Below are 25504 nucleotides of genomic sequence, written 5' to 3'. Positions count from 1 at the left end.
TTTTTATTTTCTTTTCTTTTTTTTTTTTTTTGAGACAGGATCTCACTCTGTTACCCAGGCCAGAGTGTGGTGGCACAGTCACAGCTCACTGCAGCTTCAATCTCCTGGGTTCAAGTGATTCTCCCACCTCGACCTCCTGGGTAGCTGGGACCACAGGCATGCGCCACCACACCTGGCTAATTTTTTATATCTTTTATAGATATAGGGTCTTGCCATGTTACCCAGGGTTGTCTGGAACTCCTGGGCTCAAGAAATCCTCCTGCCTCAGCCTCCCAAAAGTGCTAGGATTACAGGCATGAGCCATCATGCCCAGCCTTGCGTTTGGCTTTTCCTCAGAAAGTTAAACATAAAGTTACCATGTGACAAAATTCCACTCCTAGGCATATACCCAAGAGAATTGAAAACATATGTTCACACAAAACCTGTAAATAGATGTTCATAGCAGCATTATTCAAAATAGTCAAAAGGTCAAACCCCTGGGCGCGGTGGCTCATGCCTGTAATCCCAGCATTTTGGGAGGTGGAGACGGGCAGATCACTTGAAGTCAGGAGTTCAAGACCAGCCTGACCAACATGGTGAAACCCTGTCTCCACTAAAAATACAAAATTAGCTGGGCATGGTGGCTGGTGCATGCCTGTAATCCCAGCTACTTGGGAGGCTGAGGCAGGAGTATCGCTTGAATCCAGGAGGCAGAGGTTGCAGTGAGCCAAGACTGCGCCATTGCACTACATTCTGGGCAACAAGAGCCAAACTCTATCTGAAAAAAAAAAAAAAAAAGGTCTAATCAACCCAGTGTTCATCAGCTAATAAATGGATCAACAAAATTTGGTATATCCATACAATGGGATATTATTCAACCACAAAAAGGAATGAGGTAATCATACATACCATAACATGGATGAACTTTAAAAACATTATATTAAATGAAAGAAGCCAGCTACAAAAGGCCACATTATATTATATGTATATTATATATAATATATAAATTATATGACTTATATAATATATAAATTATATGATTCCATGTACATACACTGTCCATAATAGGCAAATCCATAGAGACAAAGTAAATTACTGCTTCCCAGGGGTGGAGAAAGGGGACATGGAGTACTAATGTATATGTGGCTTCTTTTTGGGGTGATAAAAATAATTTAGAATTATATAGTGGAGATGGTGCCACAATCTTGCAAAATATGGTATGTAAATATATGGTATGTATGGGTGAGTTTATAGTATGTAAATTGTATCTCAATGAAAAAGGGAATATACAATTGCTAAGCCCCACATTAATATCTTTTTGCCTCTTTCTTTATGTTCATATGTAACGTTTTAACCAAATGACATATTACTAAATATACTCTTTGGAACCTTCAGTTGACTTTCTATTTCTGTAAGTTTCCATTTCAACTAACCCTCAATCATATTCAAATTTCTCCATTTGTTTAAAAATTTTTCTTTACAGTTAGTTTGCCCTAATGGATGGCCAATCTAGGACCATGTTTTGCATCTTGTTTTGATGTCCCTTTAAATTCTTTGAACCTAGCACAGTACATTTTCCATGAGTTTGGCCTGCTGAAGAGGCCAGGTTAGTTACCCTGCAGAATGTCCTTCTGATTTTTCCAGTTGCTTCTTCATGATGCCATTCAGCTTGTTCCTCCATCTCTTGTTTTCATATAAAAGTTATATATGAACTGTATATTTCAGTTCAATGCATTTTGCTAGAACATACCATAAATTGTATTACATGCTCCATCAAGTTACATCAGGGGACACATAATATCTAGCTGACTATCTGATATGGTTTGGCTGTGTCCCCACCCAAATCTCGTCTTGAATTATAACTCCCACAATTCCCACATGCTGTGGAAGGGACCCAGTGGGAGGTCATTGAATCATGGGGGCGGATCTTTCCCATGCTGTTCTAGTGAAAGTGAGTAAGTCTCAAAAGATCTGATGGCTTTATAAGGTGGAGTTGCCCTGTACAAACTTTCTGTCTCTTTGCCTGTTGCCGTCCATGTAAGATGTGATTTGTTCCTCCTTGCCTTCTGCCATGATTGTGAGACTTCCCCAGCCACATGGAACTGTAAGTCCGTCAAACCTCTTTCTTTTCTAATTTGCCCAGTCTTGGGTACGTCTTTATCAGCAGCATGAAAATGAACTAATACACTATCCATTAGTAACACTAAGATTGAGCCCCCAGACATGAGGATGCTGACAGCCTGACCCCTTCATTATACGTTTTTTCCTCCTTGCTGCTGAGAAGCTGTCTGGGATGTGTTTGTTTGGTACTATACAAGTATCTAGCTCCCCAACATTTTTTTTTTAACACCAATTGAAGCTTTTTGCCTGAATCGGTCATTTTATTTGGGCTTCCAAAATTTTGCTTTTCTTATTTTATAATTCCTTCTGCATTTATTTGATGGCATTCTTCTGACAGAGTTTTTCCTCATCAACTGGGGACTATTTGCTTACCCTGAAATCAGTTCCTTCTAGAAAGGAAGAATAAATGCTTAATTTCCTCCAGTTAACTACAAATTTTCAGGGTTTTTTTTCTTTTCTTAGAATAGGGTTCACGAACCCCATCTTCCTTCTCTCTACTTTCTACGGATCTTCCTTTCAACCTGAAAATGTATACAAGACCTCTCTCTAGTCCAGCAACAATCCATTTGACATTTCCTCTCAATAAGTCCATTAACTTAGCTCCTAAACTTTTCCAGAACTCAAAGCAGCCAATCAAGATAAAGCACCCCAGAATAGCCACAGCACTACCAGAACATTGGTGGAGGCCTGAGGACCAACAGAAATTATCCAAGTATCCATCCCAACAGGACTAACTCAACCAGGGTAGAGGTTGGCCATCTCCTTCTCCTTCCTCCATTCCACTTGTGCCTGAGTCCTTGACAGGGTGAACCCCAGCCAGACTCATCTCAGCATCAGCTGTGTTCTCTGGAAGTGTTTTTTCCTAATCCCTGACCTTTGAAAATTATTGCTAAGGTGCATGAATGTATTAGCAGGGAACCACGGCACAGGAAGATGAGAACTGTATCAAGATAAAGAAAATGTAGTACATATACACCCTGGAATACTACACAGCCATAAAAAAAAAGAATGAAATCTTGTCCTTTGCAGCAACATAGATGCAGCTGGGGGGCCGTTATCCTAAGCGAATTAACACAGAAACAGAAAATCAAATACTGCATGTCCCCACTTATAAGTGGGAGTTAAACAATGAGTACACACAGACATAAAGATGGAAACAATAGACACCGAGGACTCTAAAAGGAAGGAGGGAAGGAGGGGGCAATGTTTGAAAAACTATCTATTGGGACTATGTTCACCATTTGGATGACAATTTCCATGGAAGCTCAAATCTCTACATCACACAATATATCAATATAACAAACCTGCACGTGTACCCCCTGCATCTTAAAAACAAAACACTGTATCATGAGCAGAGACCAGGCTTCTGAAGAAGAGGAAAAACCCTGCGGGAAGGTCCTGCCCATCAGCACTGACTGTGGGTCCAAAGCCCTTTACCTCTATGAGGAAGAGGTAAGCCCAAAGCAAGATGGGTTTATACCTGGAGGAGCTGTGGCTGACTCCTCATACTTTGTCCTCAGCCCACACTGGCTGGGTAAGGGTGCAAACAAAGGGGAGCAGGACCTTGCTAGCAGTCCTAGCAAGAGCTGGAAGAAGGAGCACCTCTGCAGACCCTGGGGTGTGTAAACTGACTGATATAGAAACCAGAACACCAGTGCAATCGTATACAAAGAGAACGCTCCTTGCCAAATGGACCAGATGTTCATGTTGACTGGTCAGCGCATTCTCTCCTGTTGGAAAATCTACATGGGAAGCCAAATTATAATCAGGAGGTTGTTTGTGAGCATGAAATCAGAACAAAGGGAGGGAATTGGATGAGCTCTGTGGCATCCATAGGGATATAGGGTGGACTGCATACTTGTGCCTAACGGTCAAAAAACAACTCTTTCCCTTGACAGGGCTGGAGACATCATGACAAATGTTTGTTCCTTGGCTCCACTTTTCAGCACTCCCTATAGACCACCCCCCTTCTGCTCGCATATTCTTTCTTCAGCTGTTAAGGCCATTGATTAGGTTACAGCTTTCCTTCACATTCCGTCATGCTTTGATTAGATTTCCAGGCACTGTTGCATCCTGTTTCTTAGGATGATATTTGCAGACATTTATTCACATCCATTGTGTGTGGATTTCACCAGTTTAACAATCAAAAGATACTATTTATCAGATTGGGAGATACTTCACCACTATGCCCTGTATACTGATTCACTAGACAGTAGAAAAAAAAGATGGTGAATGACCAGTATGCTAAAGGAGGAGGCTTCCTTGTCCTGGTCTTCCATGTCCCTTCATGAGCATTGTCCCATAATTATATTAATTTGACAACTATCGATTGAGTGCCTGCCATATGCCAGACACCATACGAGGTACTAGGAATATAAAGAATGAGACATGATATCCCTGCCTTCAAGGAGCTGATAGGCTAGTGAAGAAGGCAGACAAGAAAGTTGCCTATCACAATACAGCATGGCAGCCCACAGATGCATTTAAAAAGAGCGCCTCCCAAAGTCTGGGATGAGGGTTGATGGTAGCCCAGGAAGCCTTCCAGAAGGAGGTGATTTCCATCTTTGTCCTGAAGCACAGTAGAAGGTAACCAGATGAAGAGTGGGAGAACTTATCAAACAGAAGGACAAGCAGGCACAAAGACTCGGGGCAGAGACAACACGGCACATTTGAAGAGCTGTCCTTAGAATGGCAAGAATTCTTGGTATGGTAAGAGACTGAGAGGAAACGATTGGCAGAGGACAGGATTTCAAAGGCCTCATTGTGGAGGTTCACTGCAGGGTTCTAAAGCCTACTCTGAAATTAATATAGCCGGTATAGCTTTGGTTGTGTTCTGTCTGTTTTTATTGTAGTAAAACGTACATAACATGACGTTTACCATTTTAAACATTCAGATCTGCAATTCAGTGGCATTAAGTACATTCATAATATTGCATAACCACCTATTTCCAAAACTTTAACTCTGTAACTTTAAAACAGAAACTCTGTAACTTTGTTTTTTGTCTTTGTTGTTGTTGTTGTTTCTAAGTTTTTGTTTTTTGAGAGGGAGTCTTGCTCTGTCGCCCAGGCTGGAGTGCAGTGGCACGATCTCGGCTCACTGCAACCTCTGCCTCCCAGGTTCAAGCGATTTTCTCGCCTCAGCCTCCCAAGTAGCTGGGATTACAGGCACCCACCACCCCACCTGGCTAATTTTTGTATTTTTAGTAGAGACAGCGTTTCAGCATGTTGCCAGGCTGGTCTCAAACACCTGACCTCAGGTGATTCAGCCGCCTCAGCCTCCCAAAGTGCTGGGATTACAGACATGAACCACCCCACCTGACTGAAACTCTGTAACTTTAAAGCAATAACTGCCCACTCTCCCCTCTGGTAACTTCTCTACTTTCTATCTTTGAATGACTTTGCCTATTCTAGATACCTCACATAAGTAAAATCACACATTTTCCCTTTTCTGTTTGGCTTACGTCATGTAGCATGTTTTTAAGGTTCATGCATGTTATAGCATGTTTCAGAGCTTCATTCCTTTTTATGTCTGAATAATATTCATTATACAGATATACTATATTTTGCTTATCCATTCATCAGTTGATAGACACTTGGGTTGGTTCTACCTTTAACTAGTGTGAATAATGCTGCTATGAACATTGGTACACAAGTTTCTGTTTGAGTCTGTTTTCAATTATTTTGAGTATATGCCATCGAGAAGTGAAATTGCTGGGTCATCTAGTAATTCTATATTTAAGTTTCTGAGGAACCACCAAACTTTTCCATAGCAGCCCACCATTTTATATTCCCACCAGCAATGCACAAGGCTTCCAACTTCTCCACATTCTAACCAACCCTGGTTTTCTTTTTCTTTCTTTCTTTCTCTCTCTCTCTTTCTCTTTCTTTCTTTCTCTTTCTTTCTTTCTTTCCTTCCTTCCTTCCTTCCTTCCTTCCTTCCTTCCTTCCTTCCTTCCTTCCTTTCTTTCTTTCTTTCTTTCTTTCTTTCTTTCTCTCTTTCTCTCTCTCTCTCTTTCTTTTCTTTTCTTTTAAATAATAACCATCCTACTGGATATGAAGCGGTACTTCATTGTGGTTTTCATTTGCATTTCTTTTTTTCTTTTTTGGTTTTCTGAGACGGAGTCTCCCTCTTGTCGCCCAGGCTGGGGTGCAATGGAGGCTTACTGCAACCTCCGCCTCCCAGATTTAAGTGACTCTCCTGCCTCAGCCTCACAAGTAGCGGGGATTACAGACACCCGCCACCACTCCAGGCTAATTTGTGTATTTTAGTAGCGACGGGGTTTCGCCATGTTGGCCAGGCTAGTCTTGAACTCCTGACCTCAGGTGATCCACCCGCCTTGGCCTCGCAAAGTGCTGGGATTACAGGTGTGAGCCATTGTGCCCGGCCTCATTTGCATTTCTCGAATAACTGTGATGAATATCTTTTCATGTGCTTATCGGTCATATTTATATCTTCTGTGGAGACATGTCTATTCAAGTCCTTTGCTGATTTCTTATTTGGGTTTTGTTCTTGTTGAGTTTTAGAAGTTCTTTATATATTCTGGATATTAATCACTTATCAGATAAATGATTTGCAAATATTTTTTCATATTCTGTGGGTTATCTTTCCACTCTCTTGAAGGCGTTCTTCAAAGCATAAGCATTTTAAATTTTTATTATGTCCCATTCATCTATTTTTTTTCTTTCTTGCCTGTGTTTCTGATGTCATATTTAAGAATTCATTGCAAAATTCAATGTCGTAAAGATTTCTCCTTATGTTTTCTAGTTTTAGTTCTTACATTTAGGTTTTTGATCTATTTTGAGTTAATTTTTTTTTGAGACGGAGTCTCACTCTGTTGCCCAGGCTGGAGTGCAATGGTGTGATCTAGGCTCACTGCAACCTCTACCTCCCAGGTTCAAGAGATTATCCTGCCTCAGCCTCCTGAGTAGCTGGGATTACAGGCATGCGCCACACGCCTGGTTAATTTTTTTTGTATTTTTAGTAGAGACGGGTTTTCACCATGTTGGTCAGGCTGGTCTCGTACTCCTGACCTCGTTATTGGCCTGCCTCGGCCTCCCAAAGTGCTGGGATTACAGGCGTGAGCCACTGTGCCCGCCCACGAGTTAATTTTTATACATGGTATAAGGTAGCATCCAACTTCATTCTTTTGCGTGTGGATATCTAGTTTTCCCAGAACTGTTTGTTGAACAGAATGTCTTTTTCCCAGTCCAGCTTTCTTTCCATTAGTGTTTTTGGTGGTAAGCTTTTTTCCACCTATTTACTTTTTTCCTCCCAGAGACAGGGTCTTGCTCTGTTGCCCAGGCTGGACTGCAGTGGCACAATCATACCTCACTGGAGCTTTGAACTCCTGCACTCAAGTGATTCTCCCACTTCAGCCTCTGGAGTAGCTAGAACTACAGGTGTGCACCACCACACCCAGCTGATTTTATTTATTTTTTTACTTTTATTTTCATAGAGATGAGGTCTTACTTTGTTGCCTAGGGTGGTTTGAACTCCTGGTCTTAAGCAGTCCTCCCTTCTTGACTTCCCAAAGTGCTGAGATTACAGGTATGAACTACCATGCCCGGCCTCTTCTATGTATTTTTAAACAATCTGTAATTTTTTTTTTGAAAGTGTCTTTCTTATTTTATTTTGTTTTATTTTTTGTAGGCATGAGGTCTTGCTATGTTGCCTAGGCTGACTCTAACCTCTGGCCTCAAGTGATCCTCCTGCCTCAGCCTACCAACGTGCTGCACTTATAGGCGTGAGTGACTGCACCTGGCCTAAAAGTATATTTCTTGTACATAGCATATAGTTGCTTTTTTGTCCAATCTGATAATTTTTGCCTTTTAATTGAGGTATTTATACCAGAGATCCACAAACTTTTTCTATAAAGGAACAGATAGTAAATATTTTAGGCTTTGTAAGTTTTCCAGTCTCTATTTTAACTTCTTAACTCTGTCACTGTAGTGAAAGAGGAAGCCATAGACATCCTCAAATTAATGAGTGTGACTATGTTCCAATAAAACTTTTCATTTTCTTTCTTTCTTTCTCTCTCTCTCTCTCTCTCTCTTTCTTTTTTTTGAGATGCAGTTTCAGTCTGTCACCCAGGCTGGAGCACAGTGATATGATCTCGGCTCACTGCAGCCTTGACCTTCTGGGCTCAAGCAGATACTCCCACCTCAGCCTCCCAAGTAGTTGGCGCTACAAGTATACGCCACCACACTTGCTTAATTTAAAATTTTTTTCTGTAAAGACAAGGTCTCCCTATGTTGCTCAGGAGGATCTCAAACTTCTGGGCTGCCTTGAACTCCCAAGATGCTGGGATTACAGGCACAACCACAGCTGGCCAATAAAACTTTTCTTGTACAAACAGGTAGCAGGCTAGATTTTAGCTGAGGGCCATACTGTATCTACCCCTGGTTTAGACCATTTATATTTATTTTAATTAGTGATATGGTTGGGTCTTGCTATTCATTTTCTATTTGTCCCATTTAAACTCTTTTTTATTTTGGTTCTGCCTTCTTTAGAATAACAGTATTTTTTAATTAGTCTTTTTAATCCACTATTGGCTTATTCATTATGCCTTTTTTTTTAAGACAGAGTCTTGCTCTGTTGCTCAGGCTGGAGTTCAGTGGCGTGACCTCAGCTTACTGCAACCTCCACCTCCTGGGTTCAAGTGATTCTCCTGCCTCAGCCTCCTGAGTAGCTGGGACTATAGGGGCCCACCACCACATCTGGCTAATTTTTTATATTTTTAGTAGAGACGGGGTTTTACCATGTTGGCCAGGCTGGTCTTGAGCTCCTGACCTCAAGTGATCTACCCACCTCTGCCTCCCAAAGTGCAGGGATTACAGGCATAAGCCACCCTGCCCGGCCAAATTATGCCTCTTTTTAAAGAACTGGTTGCTCTAGGGTTTATAATATGTATACTGAACTTATTAGAGTCTACCTTGAAATAAATACTACTTCATGTATAGCCGAAGAATGTCCCAACAGTACACTGCCAATTCCTCTCCCAACCTTTGTGTTATTGTAGTCATGTATTTTAATTCTATGTGCTATAAATCCCATAATACATTTACTAAGTACTATTCTACTTAGTAAATTTTCTTTTAAAGAGAATAAAAACTTAATTGTCTTTTAAATTTATACTACTTTTTATTATTTTCATTACTCTTCATTTCTTTGTTTTTTGTTTTGTTTTGTTTTTTGAGACGGAGTCTTGCTTGGTCGCCCAGGCTGGAGTGCAGTAGCGCAATCTCAGCTCACTGCAACCTCCACCCCCAGATTCAAGCAATTCTCCTGTCTCAGTCTCCAGAGTAGCTGAGATTACAGGCATGCAGCACCACACCTGGCTAATTTTTTTATTTTTAGTAGAGATGGGCTTTCACCATGTTGGCCAGGCTGGTCTTGAACTCCTGACCTCAGGCGATCTGCCTGCCTTGGCCTTGCAGATTGCTGGAATTACAGGCATGAGCCACTGTGCCCAAGCCATTTCTTCATGTATACCAAAATTTCCGCTAGTATCATACTCTTTCCGCCAAAGAACTTCCTTTGTTTTTGTTTTGTTTTGTTTTTGAGACAGGGTCTCGTTCTGTTGCTGAGGCTGGAGTGCAGCGGCTCGATCTCGGCTCACTGCAACATACACCTCTGGGGCTCAAGCAATCCTCCCACCTCTCAGTCTCCCAAGTAGCTGAGACTACAGGTGCATGCCACCCCACCTTATTATTTTTTGTAATTTTTTTGTAGAGATAGGGTTTCACCATGTTGCCCAGTCTAAGAACTTCCTTTAACATTTTGTGTAATACAAGTCTATTGGCAATGAATTCTCTAATTTTTATTTTAAAAATTTATTTCATCCTCATTTTTAAAAGACATTTGCCTTGGGTATAGAATTAAAGGTTGACTCTTTTTCTTCTTTCTGCACTTAAACATGTCCCTCCATTGTTTTCTGTTTTGTACAACTATGGTCAAGAAGTTCGCTGTAATTTTATCTTTGTTCTTCTGTATATACTTTTTTTCTCTGGCTGCCATTGAGATTTTTTCTGTATCTTGGGTTTTTGTCATTGTGACTATAATGAGTATATAGATAAATTTTATTTTGATTTTGTTCAGTTCAATTTTATTTATGCTGTTGAGTTTCTTGGATCTGTAGTTCTTTATCATTCATCAATTTTAGAAAATTCTTGGCCATTAAATCTTTAAATATTTCCTCTTCCCTATTGTCTCTCTATCCTCTCCTTCATATTGCTCTCCAGTTTTTAAATGATGAGTTCTGTACCTTCCTTCTCAACTTTTTCCCCTTTGTGTTTCCTTTGTGATCATTTCTATCATACTATCTTCAAGTTCATTGATTTCTTCATCAGCTATGTCCAGCCTGCTGATGATCCTATTACAAGGATTCTTCATTTTTGATGTTGTGTTTTTTTATTTCTCACATTTTCTTTTTTTATAGTTTCTATCTATTCTCCAAATTACCTATATGTTCCTATGTATCTTCTATTCTGCTAGATCTTTTAATATATTAGTGATAGTTATTTTAAAATCCCTGTCTTATGTATCCTTATTGCTGAACCTGGTTCTGTTGAGCCTGGTCCTATTGATTGTTTTATCTCTTGACAATAAGCTTTCTCTCTCTCTCTCTCTCTCTCTCTCTCTCTCTCTCTCTCTCTGTGTGTGTGTGTGTGTGTGTCTTGTTTTTATTTTCTTTTTTTGTACTATAATTTGTTATTGAATGCTGGACATCATGTATACAAGCCATGAGAGATGAGGTAAATATTTATACCTGGAAATGGCCATGCTCTTTCTTTTGTTAAGTTAGTATTGTAGAGGGTTGAGTTAATCTAGTTAGCAGTTGAGCTGGTTTGAGTTATGTTTTTGCTATCACTAACCTCAGTGCACCAGAAAGTGCCACTGTCTTGTGCTTAGTGTGGTGAATGGAGGGTTTCTCTCAGTATTCCTGTTCTGTCATCAGCTTTCAGCAGTACCTGCATACCTGTACTGTTGAGCAGGGATTTCTCTCCATAGTATTGCCTCCCCTTCAGCAATAGACTGTTGTTGCTTGCTATTTGTTACTAGGGTTGTTGCTCAGCCAGGTGGTGATTCGTGATTCTCCTAGTCCAGTCTTAGTCTTAGGCAAGGCCTATGCACCTGGGCTTGGGGGATGGGACCTCCTCAAATTCCTGTCCTCCTCCCCTCACCTGCCCCACGGTAGCCAAACTCTGCCGTGTATCTTCGGTGGGCTTGGGCAGAAGACTTTTACCTGTATCTCTCCCATGGGTAGTCTATCTCTACTTTATATTGGTTCAGGTTCTTGGACCCAAGAGGTTTTTGTGACCCTCCCAACCCCACCCTAGAAGCAAATAGCTTTTACTTCTGCCCTCCCACTGAAGCATTAGATATTTACTGATATCATGAGAGCACAAAGGATGAATTCTTTTCCTTTCCCAGATGTACACATGTTTATCTTCTACCCCTCCCCTGGTCATCCTGGTAGTCTGCCGCCCCTCCCCTAAAGCCCTTTAATAAGAGAAGGGTCATAGAATATGGGTGGTGGTTTGTGACTGTCTTCAGAAGCAGCAGCAAGTCATGTCCTGCAAATGTACACCACCAAGGGGGACCCTCTCTGGTCTCCTATCTTGCCCCCATCTTTCTTTTGAGCACTCAGTGGATACTGTTGGAGTAGACATTGCAACAAGTAAACATACATTCCCCTTGTATCTGGGGCTCTGTATTAGGGTTCTCCAGAGGAACAGAAACAATAGGGTAAGTGCGTGCATGCGTGTGTGTATGTGTGTGAGTGTGTATGTGTATGCAGAGAGAGGAAAATTTATTTCAAAGAACTGGTTCATTGGCTCACACAATTATGGAGGCTGACAAGTCCAAAATCTGCAGGGTAGGTAGCCTGGCAGGCTGGAGACCCAGGGAAGGGTTCAAAGGCGGTCTGCTGGCAGAATTCCCTCTTCCTTGGAGGAGATCAGTCTCTTTTCTCCTGAGGCCTTCTACTGATTTCATAAGGCTCACCCACAGATAGAGGGTAATCTGCTCAGAATCAACTGAGGTAAATGTTATCTCATCTTTTAAAATACCTTCACAGAAATATCTAGAATAGTGTTTGATCAGATACATGGGTACCACAGCCTAGTCAAGCTGACACATAAAATTAGCTGTCACAGGCTCCCAGTTATTCTAAACTGGTCTGCTAGCCCAAACTCAACCTTTAGGATTAGTGAAAATTTGAGCTGATTTCTTCTTTCCCACTTCTATGATGGTTACCTTTTCCCCTAGTGCTCTGCCAAATGTGAAACTGTTTGCGTATCTCTTCTATTCTCAGTGGGGCTTGTTACTTTTGGAATTAGGTTATGTGGTTGCTTTGTGACCTCAACTCTCTGAAGAATACAAGATAACTTATGATTTTGGCTGGGTGCAGTGGCTCAGGCCTCTAATCTCAGCACTTTGGGAGGTCGAGACGGGTGGATCACCTGAGGTCAGGAGTTTGAGACCGGCCTGGCCAACTTGGCAAAACCCAATCTCTACTAAAAATACAAAAATTAGCCAGGCATGGCGGTGGGCACCTATAATCCCAGCTACTGGAGAGACTGAGGCAGGAGAATCACTTGAACCTGGGAGGCAGAGATTGCAGTAAGCCAAGATCACGCCACTGCACTCTCCAGCCTGGGTGACAGAGCGAGACTCTGTTTCAAAAAAAAAAAAAGGAAACTTATGATTTTGTAGGCTATTCATTTTTCTTATTTTAGGATGGGAGCGATGTTCCCTTGCAACTGTTTACATCCTAAATCAAAGCAGAACTCCATTAATGCGGTTTTCGTTTTGTTTTTACTATGGCTATGATGTGGATTCTTTAAGAACCAGGAAGGACAGGAATTACATTTGCAGCATCTAGCATAGGGATTACAAGTTAATGGCCCATAGGTTTCACATGAAAACCTAGGTTTCTAGATTATTTTGAGAAACGTGAATATCTGACACAGTTAATCCACATTTACTGGCCTTTTCTTAGGGCACAGGCTCGCCAGTTGTGCATTGTGCCAGAGCGAGATGGGTACCTCTCAACACTGACTCCTCCTTCATCCCCTTGGGACAGACCGTTCTGAGACCCAGGTCAGCTCAAGAGCCCCCTTGGAAGTAAGTCTGTGGCAGAGCATTGTTCTATGCAGATCCCGTGCCAGAAACCAAATCGTGGCATGTGACGACCAAATGCGCTGGGTTTGCTCACAGATGGCAAAGGAGGTCTTAGATCTCGCTGGAAGGGCCATCATGCATCTCTTCTGCCACAGCTAGGAGTTCCATGTGGCCCACAGAGGTGGCTCCAGAACTGCATAGACGAGAATGCCAGCCCCATCAGGTAATTTCCTCATTTCATCAGAAAGTAACATAGCCTGTGATCGTCCCAAAGAAATTCTGGGAAGTAGGTATTATTCCTCTGCAAGGGGCCATAGGAATGGTTGAGCCCTTTGGGCTCAGGCCAAGTACTTCAACTCTAGCCTAAGCTGGAGGCAGGCAAGGGCCAGGCCTCCACTCAAAGGCTGGTATGTCCCTCTCTTGGACACATTCTGCTACTAGGTGGAATGAAATCAAATTGCTACCACAATTGCAGGGACTTCATTGCAGAGTAGGACCTGCAGATCTGTGGGTTCACTGCCTCAGGTGTAGTTCCATTTCTGGAGACCAGGGGAAGGACCCCGGGCCTGGACTGGATTAGGCAGAATTGTTCCAGAAGCATCTGGAAGTGCACGTCATTTAGGGAATGAGGGTAAATGAAGCCAAGGGAAGTAGCCAAGGCCCACATCAGAGAAGTAACATCATGAGACAGGTCTGAGGGGAGGCTGCTTGGCTGCAGTTAGGAAATCAGGCTTGAGAGCCAAGGGTGGGAGAGGAGAGTTCTTTGGGGGCTGTAAGGTTGGAGGAGAGGGATTCAGGATGGGAGAAGGTCCAGAGAGCTTTAAGTTCAGGAGAGGGCCAGCCTGCTGGACACCAAAATGCCCATTTAGTTCCAGGGGAAGGGAAATGATCACCTAAAACACAAAATAGCCCTAAACCAACCGCACTTAGCTATCTAGAGCTTCCACCAGCTCTGCAGAGAATAAAAGCTTTTTGGAACACATAGAGGGTTAAAAAGAAGACATCAAACAAATGGAAGTTCGCAAGAGCACTTCTAACTTTGAGAAAAATAAGATTAATCAGTGGAAGTAGGAACTTTTAAAGAAAAGAATCAGAATTTCTTCTCTTACAGACAAAGCTTGAACCTCTTAGCAATCACGACTTTGATTGCAAGACTCTTACTAAAGTGCCTGGAGAGTCTTTTACTGCCAAGGACTGCAGCACTTCAGATAGAGGAATTACTCAGAACTCAGCTTCAGTCTAAATCAGCCCACACAAAAGCCATAGACAGTTCGCAGGCTAAAGTCAACATCAGGTTTTTTGTTTCTTAGAGTGAGAATGTAATTTTTAAATTATAAAATTAATTCACAGTCGAAGAAAATTTGTGAAACACACAAAAGTATAAAGAATAAAACAAATATCTGCATTCCATAATCCAAAGATGGTTTATATTTTTGATTTTTTTTCAATTTTTCTCTGCAGATACCTGTATTTTTCTCCATGCAAATCAGGATTATATTAAATAAAAAGTTGTTTCTTGCTCTTTTCATTTACTGTATCAGGAACAGTTCTCCACTGCCTTAAGTATGCCTTGAAACATACTTTTAAATGATTCCATAAGATTACTTTTTATAGATATGTCAGCATTTATTTTAATCATTTTTAAATTGATGATCAATTAGATTGTTTCAATTTTTATCATTTTTAATATACTTCCAGTAAACATCTATGGATGTAATGTCTATACATTCGTCCAATTATTTCCTTAGGAGGAATTCTTAGCATATTAAGATTTGAGGACTTCTCAATACCTACTCTCAAATTATTCTTCAAAATTGTCATGCTCCTTTATATTCACACTAACAATATGTGATCATGTTGTTTCATGAATCATTAGCCAGCACTAAGCATTATCACTAAATAAAAAATAAGAAAAAAAATTTTGTACATTTGATAGTTGAAAAATGGGGTCTAGCTATTTTGCTCTGTGTTTTTTATATGTTTATTGGATGTTTTTCTTTTATCAATTATCATTTTGTACCATTTGCCTATTTTTTACAAATAGAGACAGGGTCTCACTGTGTTGCCCAGGCTGGTGTTGAATTTCTGGGCTCAAGTAATCCTCCCGCCTTGGTGTCTCAAAGTGCTGGGATTGCAGGCATGAGCCACTGCAACCACCATTTGCCTATGTTTTCAAAGTAAGCACTTGGCGTTCATTTTGATCCAGTTTTGGCGTAGCAGGATCCAAAAGGAATCCTAAAGAGAAATTCATGATATTAAAAATCTTTTGGTTTATAGCTTTAAGCTTTCCAAGGATTCCATTGAAGCCAAATGTGAAGGAAAGTGGTGATAAAGCAGAGTCTCCTTGGACCTCCCCCCTACAAAACCAGAATCAGAATTGAGGGGTTGGGGAGGGAACATGTATTTAAATTACCCCACCCAGACACACTGTCAGTTGGATTCAAGAACCAGCTGGATTCTGTAATCTCTCTATAATGCTTCCTGTGCAGTCCAAATGTGACAACCACAATGACTAGTGAGGCAAGTAAACCAGATGTTCCCATACCCTCTGGAACAAAAGAGAGACAACCATACAAAGAAGTGATCCAAAACACTGAAGAATGGAAGTTGAATGGACTGGTGGACCTTCTTGTACTTTCTGCTGTTTGGGCTTTTTGACTGTTGTTCTTTAACTTGATTAATGCATTATCGCCCATCTACTCAGTTCCTCAAGTTAGAGAAACTATAGCCATCTTTGATGAATTTCTATTTCTCATACCCCTTATCTCTTCTCGTGTATGCTATTGATTTTACCTACAAATGTCTTTAAATCTCTCCTTTTCTCTCTTTCTCATCACCTCTGAGTGTAGTCCCTCATCATCTCCCTCTCTCCTTTCCCCTGTTATTCTACCCATAATCTCCATGGTTACCCACAAGGTGCACCAGGTAAGCATACATTCTAAATAGTAATGAATCTAGAAGTTTCTGCTTGCTATGCAAAAGCTTCTAGATTAACATACTTCCCTCTGCCTCCTTCCAAGTTTTTTGCAGCCTTCAAACCCTTCCTTAGTAGAGGAGTGAGACTGAGAATTTTAGAGGGGTTAAAGAACTGGCAAACACTATGGAAATTAAGACAAAACTTAGTAAACATGAAAGAGTGACTCAAGTACAAGAAGCAGCTGTGGCCAGAATTCAAGATTCTGGTCAAGCAACACTGAATGGCAACATGATCCAAGGTGTAGCCCTAAGGTTGGGTTGCTGAAGTGCCTAAGAGGACAAGGGCATGTGAGGCCATGCTGCTGAATGGGACATCTCACAGACCCTGAAGTAGCTCAGAAGTGTGCTATTATTCACTAACAGAGAACTGGTGAGTATGAACTGCTCAGAGTAACCTTTCTCCATTCCTGGAAAAACAAGTTAGAGCAAAGGACAAAGGGTTACTGTGTTGTTCCTTCCATGTAAAAGGAAATAATAATTTTAATGGATTTGGTGGGACATTTAGAAGCCAAGTCAAACTGTGTGTGTAATTGTTTTGTAAAGGTGCTAGGACTTCATTTTCAGATCCGGAATGGGAACAGGTGGTGGCTGGTGGCAGGAGTCACAATGGTTTCCATGACGACGGGATTGGGTCCTAGTCATCCTCCCATCCTCCACAAAACCTACTGCAGCTTTTCTCATAAGGTGCTTATTAAGTATTTGTTAAATGAACGATGAACCACAAAATGGCGCGTGTGCTTTGCAATTAAGGATGTCACTCTTTAGCTAGCCTAAAAGCTTTTAAAGCACCGATAATTATTGTATTTACACACGTATTTTGCATAATTTGCATATTAACCTAACCAGAAAATAATAAACCATACTCTCCCATTTCTGCTGAACAACCCTGGCCCATATCATATTCCCTATTGTGGAATCAGTAGCCCAGATGTTTGGTTGAAAAGGCCATAAAACGGAGGTGGGGGATGGGGAGTCTTGTGTCGTATTTATGGTTCCACATCAGCTAAAACTCGCATTTTGTCCCCTTTCTCGAGCCCCTGTCCCCGCCCTCGGCTTTGCGCAGGCGCCAGCCTTCCCCTCCCCCCACGTCCCTCTTCCCGCCCTAAGGCTGGAGCCGGCGAGCCCGGGCCCAGAGCACAAAAGGCCTCACTAGCCGGCGTCCCGCGTTGCCCTTGGCAACCACTGAGCGGAGTCTTGCCCTCCTGCGACCCTAAGATGAGAGAGTAAACGGGGCTCCCATTGGCTGGCCGGGGAAGACGGGCCAATCGGAGAAGGGGGTATAGGGAGGCGGCTGAACGAGGTTGTGGGGGTAGGAAGCTAGGGTTAGAGGCAGCCCGTGAGGCTAGAACCCCGAACGTGGTCGGTTGGAGCAAATATGTCCCTCCGGAGGCACATTGGGAACCCTGAGGTGAGGGCCAGGTCCCGGCCGGAGAGCCGGAGGGGGCGGGCACACCGGAAAAGACTCCATGTGGGCAGGGAAGAGCAGCCAGCGACTTCCGCCGCCCGGAAGGCGGGAAGGGGCCGGCGTGAGGAGGGGTCGGGGTGCAGGGGCGGAACGGGGAGGGACTGGGGGCCGCGGGGCCGTGTTCAGGACCCCGTGGTGAGGAGCGATCTCTCCCCGCGAACGCACGCCAGTATTTGTGGCTGCGAGGAGCGAAGTACACAAAGACACGGCCCTTGCCCTCAAATGGCTTACAGTCTCGGAGTGACAGTTACAAAACAGAAAAGAAAAAGGAACCGCTGCACACTGATGGCACGTGATGAAAGCCAGCCAGCATCTCTGATTGTGGGGATACAGGAAGAGCAGGAGTAAGCTGACCAAACATTTGGAAAACGGGCAAAATAGGACATTAGGCTTACCCGTCTCTCCATAGGACCCTTCAGTTTCTTCGTCAGTTTCACCCCTAGTCCCCTGCTGCATTTGTGGCAGTTCGAACAAACGTTTTTGGACTTCTACCGTGCAGTAGGTGCTAGATGTACAAAGAAGACAAGGCCTCTGCCTTTTAATGGGCCGGGCGCGGTGGCTCAGCCTTTGGGATCACAGCACTTTGGGAGGCCGAGGTGGGCGGATCACCAAGTCAGAAGTTCGAGACCAGCCTGGCCAACATCGCGAAACCCTGTCTCTACTAAAAATACAAAAATTAGCCGGGCTTGGTGGTGGGGCGCCTGTAATCCCAGCTACTCGGGGGGCTGAGGCAGGAGAATCGCTTGAACCCAGGAAGTGGAGGTTCCAGTGAGCCGAGATCGTGCCATTGCACTCCAGTCTGGGCGATAAGAGCAAGACTGTGTCTCAAAAAAATAAACAATAAATAAATTGCATCTAGTGAAGGAGACTATGAACAGAATTTGAGTACAGTGTGGTCGAGGAGCAAGATGTTATGAGAAAATAGGTAGGACTCAACTGAGAGAGTGAGAGAAGGGTTGTGGAGATGAAAGGGGTGGCAAGGCCTTCATTAGCCAGGTGAAGCAGCATCCCAGGTAGAACAGCGCAAGTGAAGGTAAGGAGTGTGAACTCCTAACAGGCCCCTGTAGCTTTCTCTGTCTCTGTCTTGCTGAGGTTCTTAACCTTTATCCCAAATAGGAGTTGTAACTGTTTCATCTCTTGGTGACTGCCTGGTACTATGTTGAGAAAGTTGTAAGGCTGAGTCTAAGCTCTGCAAGAGAGCCATGGTCAATTAGTAATGTCTGAATGCTGCATGATCTCGCTTATATGTGGCATCTTCAAAAGTCCAGCTCATAGAATAGAGAGTAGAATGGTGGTTACCAGAGCCTGGAGGGTTGGGGGAAGGAGGCAGAAATGGGAAGATGTTGATCCAAGGGCATAAAGTTACAGTTAAATAGGAGGAATAGTTTTTGAGATCTCTGGCACAGCATGGTGACTATAGTTAATAATAATTACAGCAGACTCAACACTCCCAGTAGAAAATCCATGTATAACTTTTTACTCCCCTCCCCACTGCAAAAAAAACTTAACTACTGAGAGCCTACTATTGACTGGAAGGCTTACTGATAACAGAAACAGTTGATTGACATAGTTTGTATGTTGTATGTATTATATACTGAATTCTTAAAGTAAGGTGGAGGAAAGATTATTATTAAGAAAATCATAAGGAAGAGAAAATATATTTACTATTCATTAAGTGGCAGTGTATCATCATAAACATCTTCATCCTAATTGTCTTCATGCTAAGGAGCAAGGAAAAGGAGAGGTTGGTCTTGCTGCCTTAGGGGTGACAGAGGCAGAAGAAAATCTGGGCATAAGTAGACCTGCACAGTTCAAGCCCATGTTGTCCAAAGTTCAACTATATTGTAGATTTCAAAATAGAGTAAATTGTGTATTTCATTGAGAGTAAATTTCAAATATCTCACCACAAAAAAATGATAAGTGGGTTGATGGATATGTTAATTAGTCTGATTTAATCATTCCACATCGTGTGTGTGTATACCAAAACATCAAATTGTACCCCATAAATGTATACAGTTATGATTTGTCCATCAAAATATTAATAAAAAATGTTAATATTGTCTTTCATGGGGGTAGGAGAGATAGGTGAGGAGAATGCCAGTTTGCCACATGTTTATCTTGTTTGCTAGTCAGAATTTGAGAAGTTTTTTGAGTTATTAAGGGAGTGACATGGTCAGATTTGCGTTTTAGGCAGATGGCTGTAGCTACATTGTGGAAGATGGGTTTGAGGAAGCTCCAGGACTGGAAATGAGATTGGTTAAGTGGTTACTTTTTTTTCTTTTTGAGACAGAGTCTCACTCTGTCACCCAGGCTGGAGTGCAGTGGCGAGATCTCAGCTCACTGCAACCTCCACCTCCCGGGCTCAAGCAATTATCCAGCCTCAGCTTCCCGAGTAGCTGAGACTGTGGCACACACCACCAAAGCCCGGCTTATTTTTGTATATTTTGTAAAGATGGGGTTTTACTGTGTTGCCCAGGCTGGTCTTGAACTTTTGAGCTCAAAGCCACCCACCTGCCTTGGCCTCCCAAAGTGCTGGGATTACAGGCATGAGCCACTGCTACTATTTTGATAGAGATCTAAACTAAGGCCATTGAACTAGGGATGGAATCGAGGATAAATATTTAGGGGGCAAAATCATCAATACTTCCTGATTAGCTTTGAGAGATGTGTGATGGGTGACTTAAGTCTCAGCTTAGACTACTCATTGGTGCTGGCACCATGAATGAGAGCAACAATAGGGGAGGAAGAAAAGGAGGAATAGTTTTAGGAGTGTGGAGAAAGAGGAGCAGAGATGTTGTGTGTGGTTCTGTTTGTGCCCAAGACAAAGATGCCCAGCTACCTCTCTTGTTTGAATAGAGCACAACTTCCAGTAGTTTCTTAAGAAAGAATTCGCAAGAAATAGTTTTTAAAATTTATGTCTAAAATGGTAGGCATGTCTAAAAATGTTCTTATTCTACCTTAACATTTATTTGCCAGTGAGTTTGGCTGAGTATAGAATTATTGGTTGAAAATCATCAACTTTTTTTTTTTTTTTTTGAGACAGTCTTGCTCTGTCACCCAGGCTGGAGTGCAGTGGTACAAACATGGCTCACTATATCCTTGACCTCCTGGGCTCAAATCTCAAATAATCCTCCCACTTCCTGAGTAGCTGGGACCACAGGTGTGCGTCATCGTGCCCAGCTAATTTTTTTATAGTTTTTGTAGAGATGGGGTCTCCCTGTGTTGCCCAAGAGGGTCTTGAACTCCTGGGCTCAAGCAATCCTGCCTTGGGCTCCCAAAGTGCTAGGATTACAGGTGTGAGCCACCACAACTGGCCATCATCAGCATCTTGGAAACATTGCTTAGTGGTCTAGTGCCTTGTGTTGTTGTGAAGTCCAAAGCCATTCTGTTGCTTCATGACTTAATTCCTCTCAGGAAGCTTGTGGAACCTTTTTTTTGTCCCCAGTGTGACTTTACAAAGATATTTCTATTTTTCTGATAGGCACCAGAAATTTATGTCTTTTTAGTCTGTAAAATTTTCTTAACTTTCTCCTATTTTCTCCATCCTCTTTTTCTTGAATTAATTATTCTGATGTTCTCTATTCATATAGATAACCTATATGACTGGTTCTCTGATTTTCCTAACTTTCATCTCCTGTTTCCCTCATCTTTGTCTTTCTGCTCCCTTTGGGAGATTTAACTTTTATCTTCCAATTCTTTTTAGTTTTTAATTTCTGCCGTCATGTTTTTAATTTTTTTTTTTTTTTTTTTTTTGAGACAAAGTCTCACTCTGTTGTTCAGGCTGGAGTGCAGTGGCACAATTTTGGCTTCTACAACCTCCGCCTCCTAGGTTCAAGCGATTCTCCTGCCTCAGCTTCCCAAGTAGCTGGGATCACAGGCACCCGCCACCATGCCCAGCTAATTTTTTTTTGTATTTTTAGTAGAGATGGGGTTTTACCACATTGGTCAGGCTGGTCTTGAACTCCTGACCTCAAGCCATCCACCTGCCTCGGCCTTCCAAAGTGATGGGATTACAGGTGTGAGCCATCATGCCTGGCCCATGTTACTAATTTTTAAGAGCTCTGTTTTTTGCTCTGTTGTACGTTTAAAACACATTTTATTTCTAAACAAATATAGATTCACAGAAAGTTGCAAAAAAAAAAAATATAGTACAAAGAGGTCCTATGTATCCTCCACTCGTTTTTCCCTGATGATTATATTTTACTTGAGTACAGTACAATATCAAACTAGAAAATTGAAATTTGTACAATGTATGTATAGTTCTAGGCCATTTTATCACTTGTGTAGATTTAATCAAGATTTGCACATATGTAGATTTGCAATCAAGATAAAGGATTATTGTATTGCTAGAAATAATCTCCAAGCTATTCTAGTCACACCTACTTTCTTCCCTGTCATCATCCTAACCCTGGGTAACCATCTCCATAATTTTATCATTTTGACAATGTTACATAAATGGAATCATACATAATGGAATGTGACCTTTTGAGATTGGCTTTTTTTTTTTTTCACTCAAGATAATGTCCTTGAGTCGCATACAAGTTGTTGCATGTAGCAGTAGTTCATTCTTTCTGATTCCTGATCGGTATTCTGTGGTATGAACAGAATTTTTTTTGTTTTGTTTTGTTTTGTTTTTTGAGAAGGAGTCTCACTCTATCACCTAGGCTGGAGTGCAGTGGTGCCATCTTGGCTCACTGCAACCTCTGCCGCCTGGATTCAAGCAGTTCTCCTGACTCAGCCTCCCAAGTAGCTGGGATTACAGGTGCCTGTCACTGCGCCTGGCCAATTTTTTGTATTTTTAGTAAAGGTAGCATTTCACCATCTTGGCCAGGGTAGTCTTGAACTCCTGACCTCATGATCCACCAGCCTTGGCCTCCCAAAGTGCTGGGAGTACAGGCGTGAGCTACCGTGCCTGGCCTGTACAGCAGTTTTTTTAACCATTCAACTAGTATAGGACATTTTGGTTGTTACCAGTTTTGGGCTATTACAAATAAATATAACATTTGGGTATAACTCTTTGTGTGGATGTTAATTTTCATTTATCTGGGATAAATGCCCAGGAGTACAATTGCTGGGTTGTATGGTAAACATATACTTAGTTTTATTAGATACTGCCAGACTTTTCTAGAGAGGCTGTACCATTTTACATTCCTGCCAACGGTGTATGAGAGATTCAGTTTTTGTATACTCTGGGCAACATTCAATACTGTCAATATTTTTTATTTTAATGGTTATAATAGATGTGTAGTGCCATCCGATTGTGGTTTTAAGTTGCATTTCCCTAATGGATACGAAGCACATATTTTCATGTGCTTATCTGTCATCCATATATCCTCTTCAGTAAAATATCTCTTTGTATCATTTGCCTATTTTCTATTTTTCTTAACTGTTGAGTTTTTGTTTCCTTTTGTGTTGGTGATGACTGTAAATATTATTGCAAAACAAGGAAATGTAGGATTATATTTCCTTTCTTACTGCTTTTTGTTTTTTCCTGGAGTTTCTGTTTGCCTTTATTTTTAATTCTATACTTTTAATGAATAATTCAGGGCATTTTCTTATATCACTACTTATTATGTTTTGAGTTATCTTTTCCAAAACCGTCTCTATACATTTGAACGTGTGGGTGATTGGGGGAAGAAGAGAAATATAAGAGTTTTATTTTGTAGTTTTGTTTTACATAAATGTTATAACATTTTTATATATAGTCTTTGACTTGATTTTTTTTCACTTAACAATATATCCTGGAGATCTTTCCATGTCAGAAAAATATACCTCAATGTAATGATTTCCTTTTAACTCTTACCTAAGTATTTGGTGTGATTGTATCACAGTTTTGTTTGTTTATTTGTGTTTTTGTTTTGCTAGTTCTGTAAGACCTCAGTTGTACAAATGGACTGATATGATTTGATTATCTGTATACTTCAGTTATAGCCAATTTTGGTTCTTACTGCTTTTATTCCCACTCTTCTCCTTGGACTATAGACATCTGCTCCCATATATTTAATGTATAGCTTTCTAATTCAGCAGCCATATTTTTCTTATAAAACAGACATTATTTTGTGGGCTTAAAAATTTTACAAAAATAGTGTTATGCTATTTGTATACAATTTGCTTTTATCATGCAAATTGTGCTTCAGATCCATCTGTGTTGATAAATATGTCCAGTTTATTACTTTAACTATTGTATAGTAATCTAGCATGTGACTAGACCACATTTTATCTATCAGTTTCCCCATGGTGGTCATTTAAGTTGTTTTTGACTATTTGCAGTTACAAACACTTTTACAGTGAATAGTTTTACTGTTGAGTTTTGAAAGCTGTTTATATATTTGAGATAGTAGTCCTTTATTGGATATGTGCTTTACAAATATTTCCTCCCAGTCTGTAGCTTATCTTTTCATGTTTGTAACAGGGTCTTTTGTAGAGCAAAAAACAATTTTTTAAAAATGTATTTACTTTTTACATTTTTTTCTGTAACAGCTTTTTTGAGATATAATTCACATAGCATAAACTCACCCATTTCAAGGGTGTAGTTCAGTGGCTTTACTGTATTCACAGAGTTGTGCAATCATCACTGCAATCAATTTTTTTTTTTTTTTTTTTTTGAGACAGAGTCTTGCTCTGTTGCCCAGGCTGGAGTGCAGTAGTGCAATCTTGGCTCACTGCAACCTTTGCCTCCCAGGTTCAAACGATTCTCGTACCTTACCCTCCAGAGTAGCTGGAATCACAGGTGCATACCACCACGCCTGGCTAATTTTTTTGTATTTTTAGTAGAAACGGGGTTTTGCTATGTTCGCCAGGCTGGTCTTGAACTCCTGGCCGCAAGTGTTCCACCTGTCTCAGCCTCCCAAAGTGCTGGGATTACAGATGTGAGCCACCGCGTGAGGCCACTGCAATCAATTTTAGAGCAGTATGGACATGTATTTTCATTTCTTTAATGATAGTTTTCTTAAATGTTCTTTTCCCCTACATGGTCTGTTTCTTCCAACTTGCTATTTTTGTTTTGTTGGAGATGTTGTATTACTCAACTTAGGCTGCCATAACAAAATACCGCAGACTGGGTGGCTTCAACAACAGAAATTTATTTCTCATGGTTCTGGAGGCTGGAAGTCCAAGATCAGGGTGCCAGCTGATTTAGTTTCTGGTGAGGACTCTTCCTGGCTTGCAGATGGCTACCTTCTTTTTTTTTGAGACAGAGTCTCGCTCTGTCGCCCAGGCTGGAGTGCAGTGGCACGATCTCGGCTCACTGCAAGCTCCGCCTCCCGAGTTCATGCCCAGATGGCTACCTTCTTACTGTGTCTTCACAGTGGCAGGAGGAGAGAAGGAGTCCTCTAGAGTCTCCTTTTATAAGGACGTTAATCCTATTGGATAAGGGTGTGAGCTCACTTTGTTTTAGTTGCCTTCCAAAGGCCCTATCTCCAAATAGTCACATTGGGCTTCAACATACAAATTTTGAAGGGACACAATTCAGAATATAGCAGTGTTCTCAGACTTATTTTATTCCTCAGTTGTAAATTTATGTTTTCGAGTAGGAGATTTTATTATTTATTTATTACAAAGACCACATTACAAGCTTCAATCAAGTAGGAGATTTTAAAAGAAGATTGAGATCTCTGTATATTTGAGAGACACTTGCTGATGGTAAGATTTATTATTGAATGATCTTGCTAGGCCATGATTTGGGGGTACCCTCCTCCCAAATCTGTACCTTCCTCTCAGGCTGGCGATTTTCCCCAGAGAACCTCTCCAGTCTCCTGAGGATAAAAGCCTAGTTGAATTCCTGGAGGCATTAGAGCTGGAGACTAAGTCTCAACATTGGTATTCGTTATTCACCTATT

General features: G+C 41.4%; 1 protein-coding gene across 5 annotated transcripts in view; it reads left to right on the top strand.

The window, feature by feature from the left end:
* Window positions 1–16121: 16121 nt before the first annotated feature.
* Window positions 16122–25504, top strand: part of CEP41 (centrosomal protein 41) — a 52785-nt gene continuing 43402 nt past the window's right edge. For 2 of the 5 annotated variants that reach the window (XM_025379897.1, XM_025379894.1), the window contains exon 1: window positions 17306–17609. In XM_025379897.1, coding sequence (XP_025235682.1) covers window positions 17577–17609 — 33 coding nt within the window. In that variant the 5' untranslated portion in view covers window positions 17306–17576. Of the gene's footprint in view, window positions 16151–17305; window positions 17610–25504 lie in introns of those variants that run through there. The other 3 variants (XR_003118613.1, XM_025379898.1, XM_025379895.1) reach the window with 2 other exon arrangements.

This window comes from Theropithecus gelada, chromosome 3, assembly GCF_003255815.1.
Source record: "Theropithecus gelada isolate Dixy chromosome 3, Tgel_1.0, whole genome shotgun sequence".
In the NCBI taxonomy this organism is placed as follows: Eukaryota; Metazoa; Chordata; class Mammalia; order Primates; family Cercopithecidae; genus Theropithecus; species Theropithecus gelada.
The sequence above is the reverse complement of the archived record's forward strand: the minus strand, read 5'-3'. Positions and strand labels throughout refer to the sequence as shown.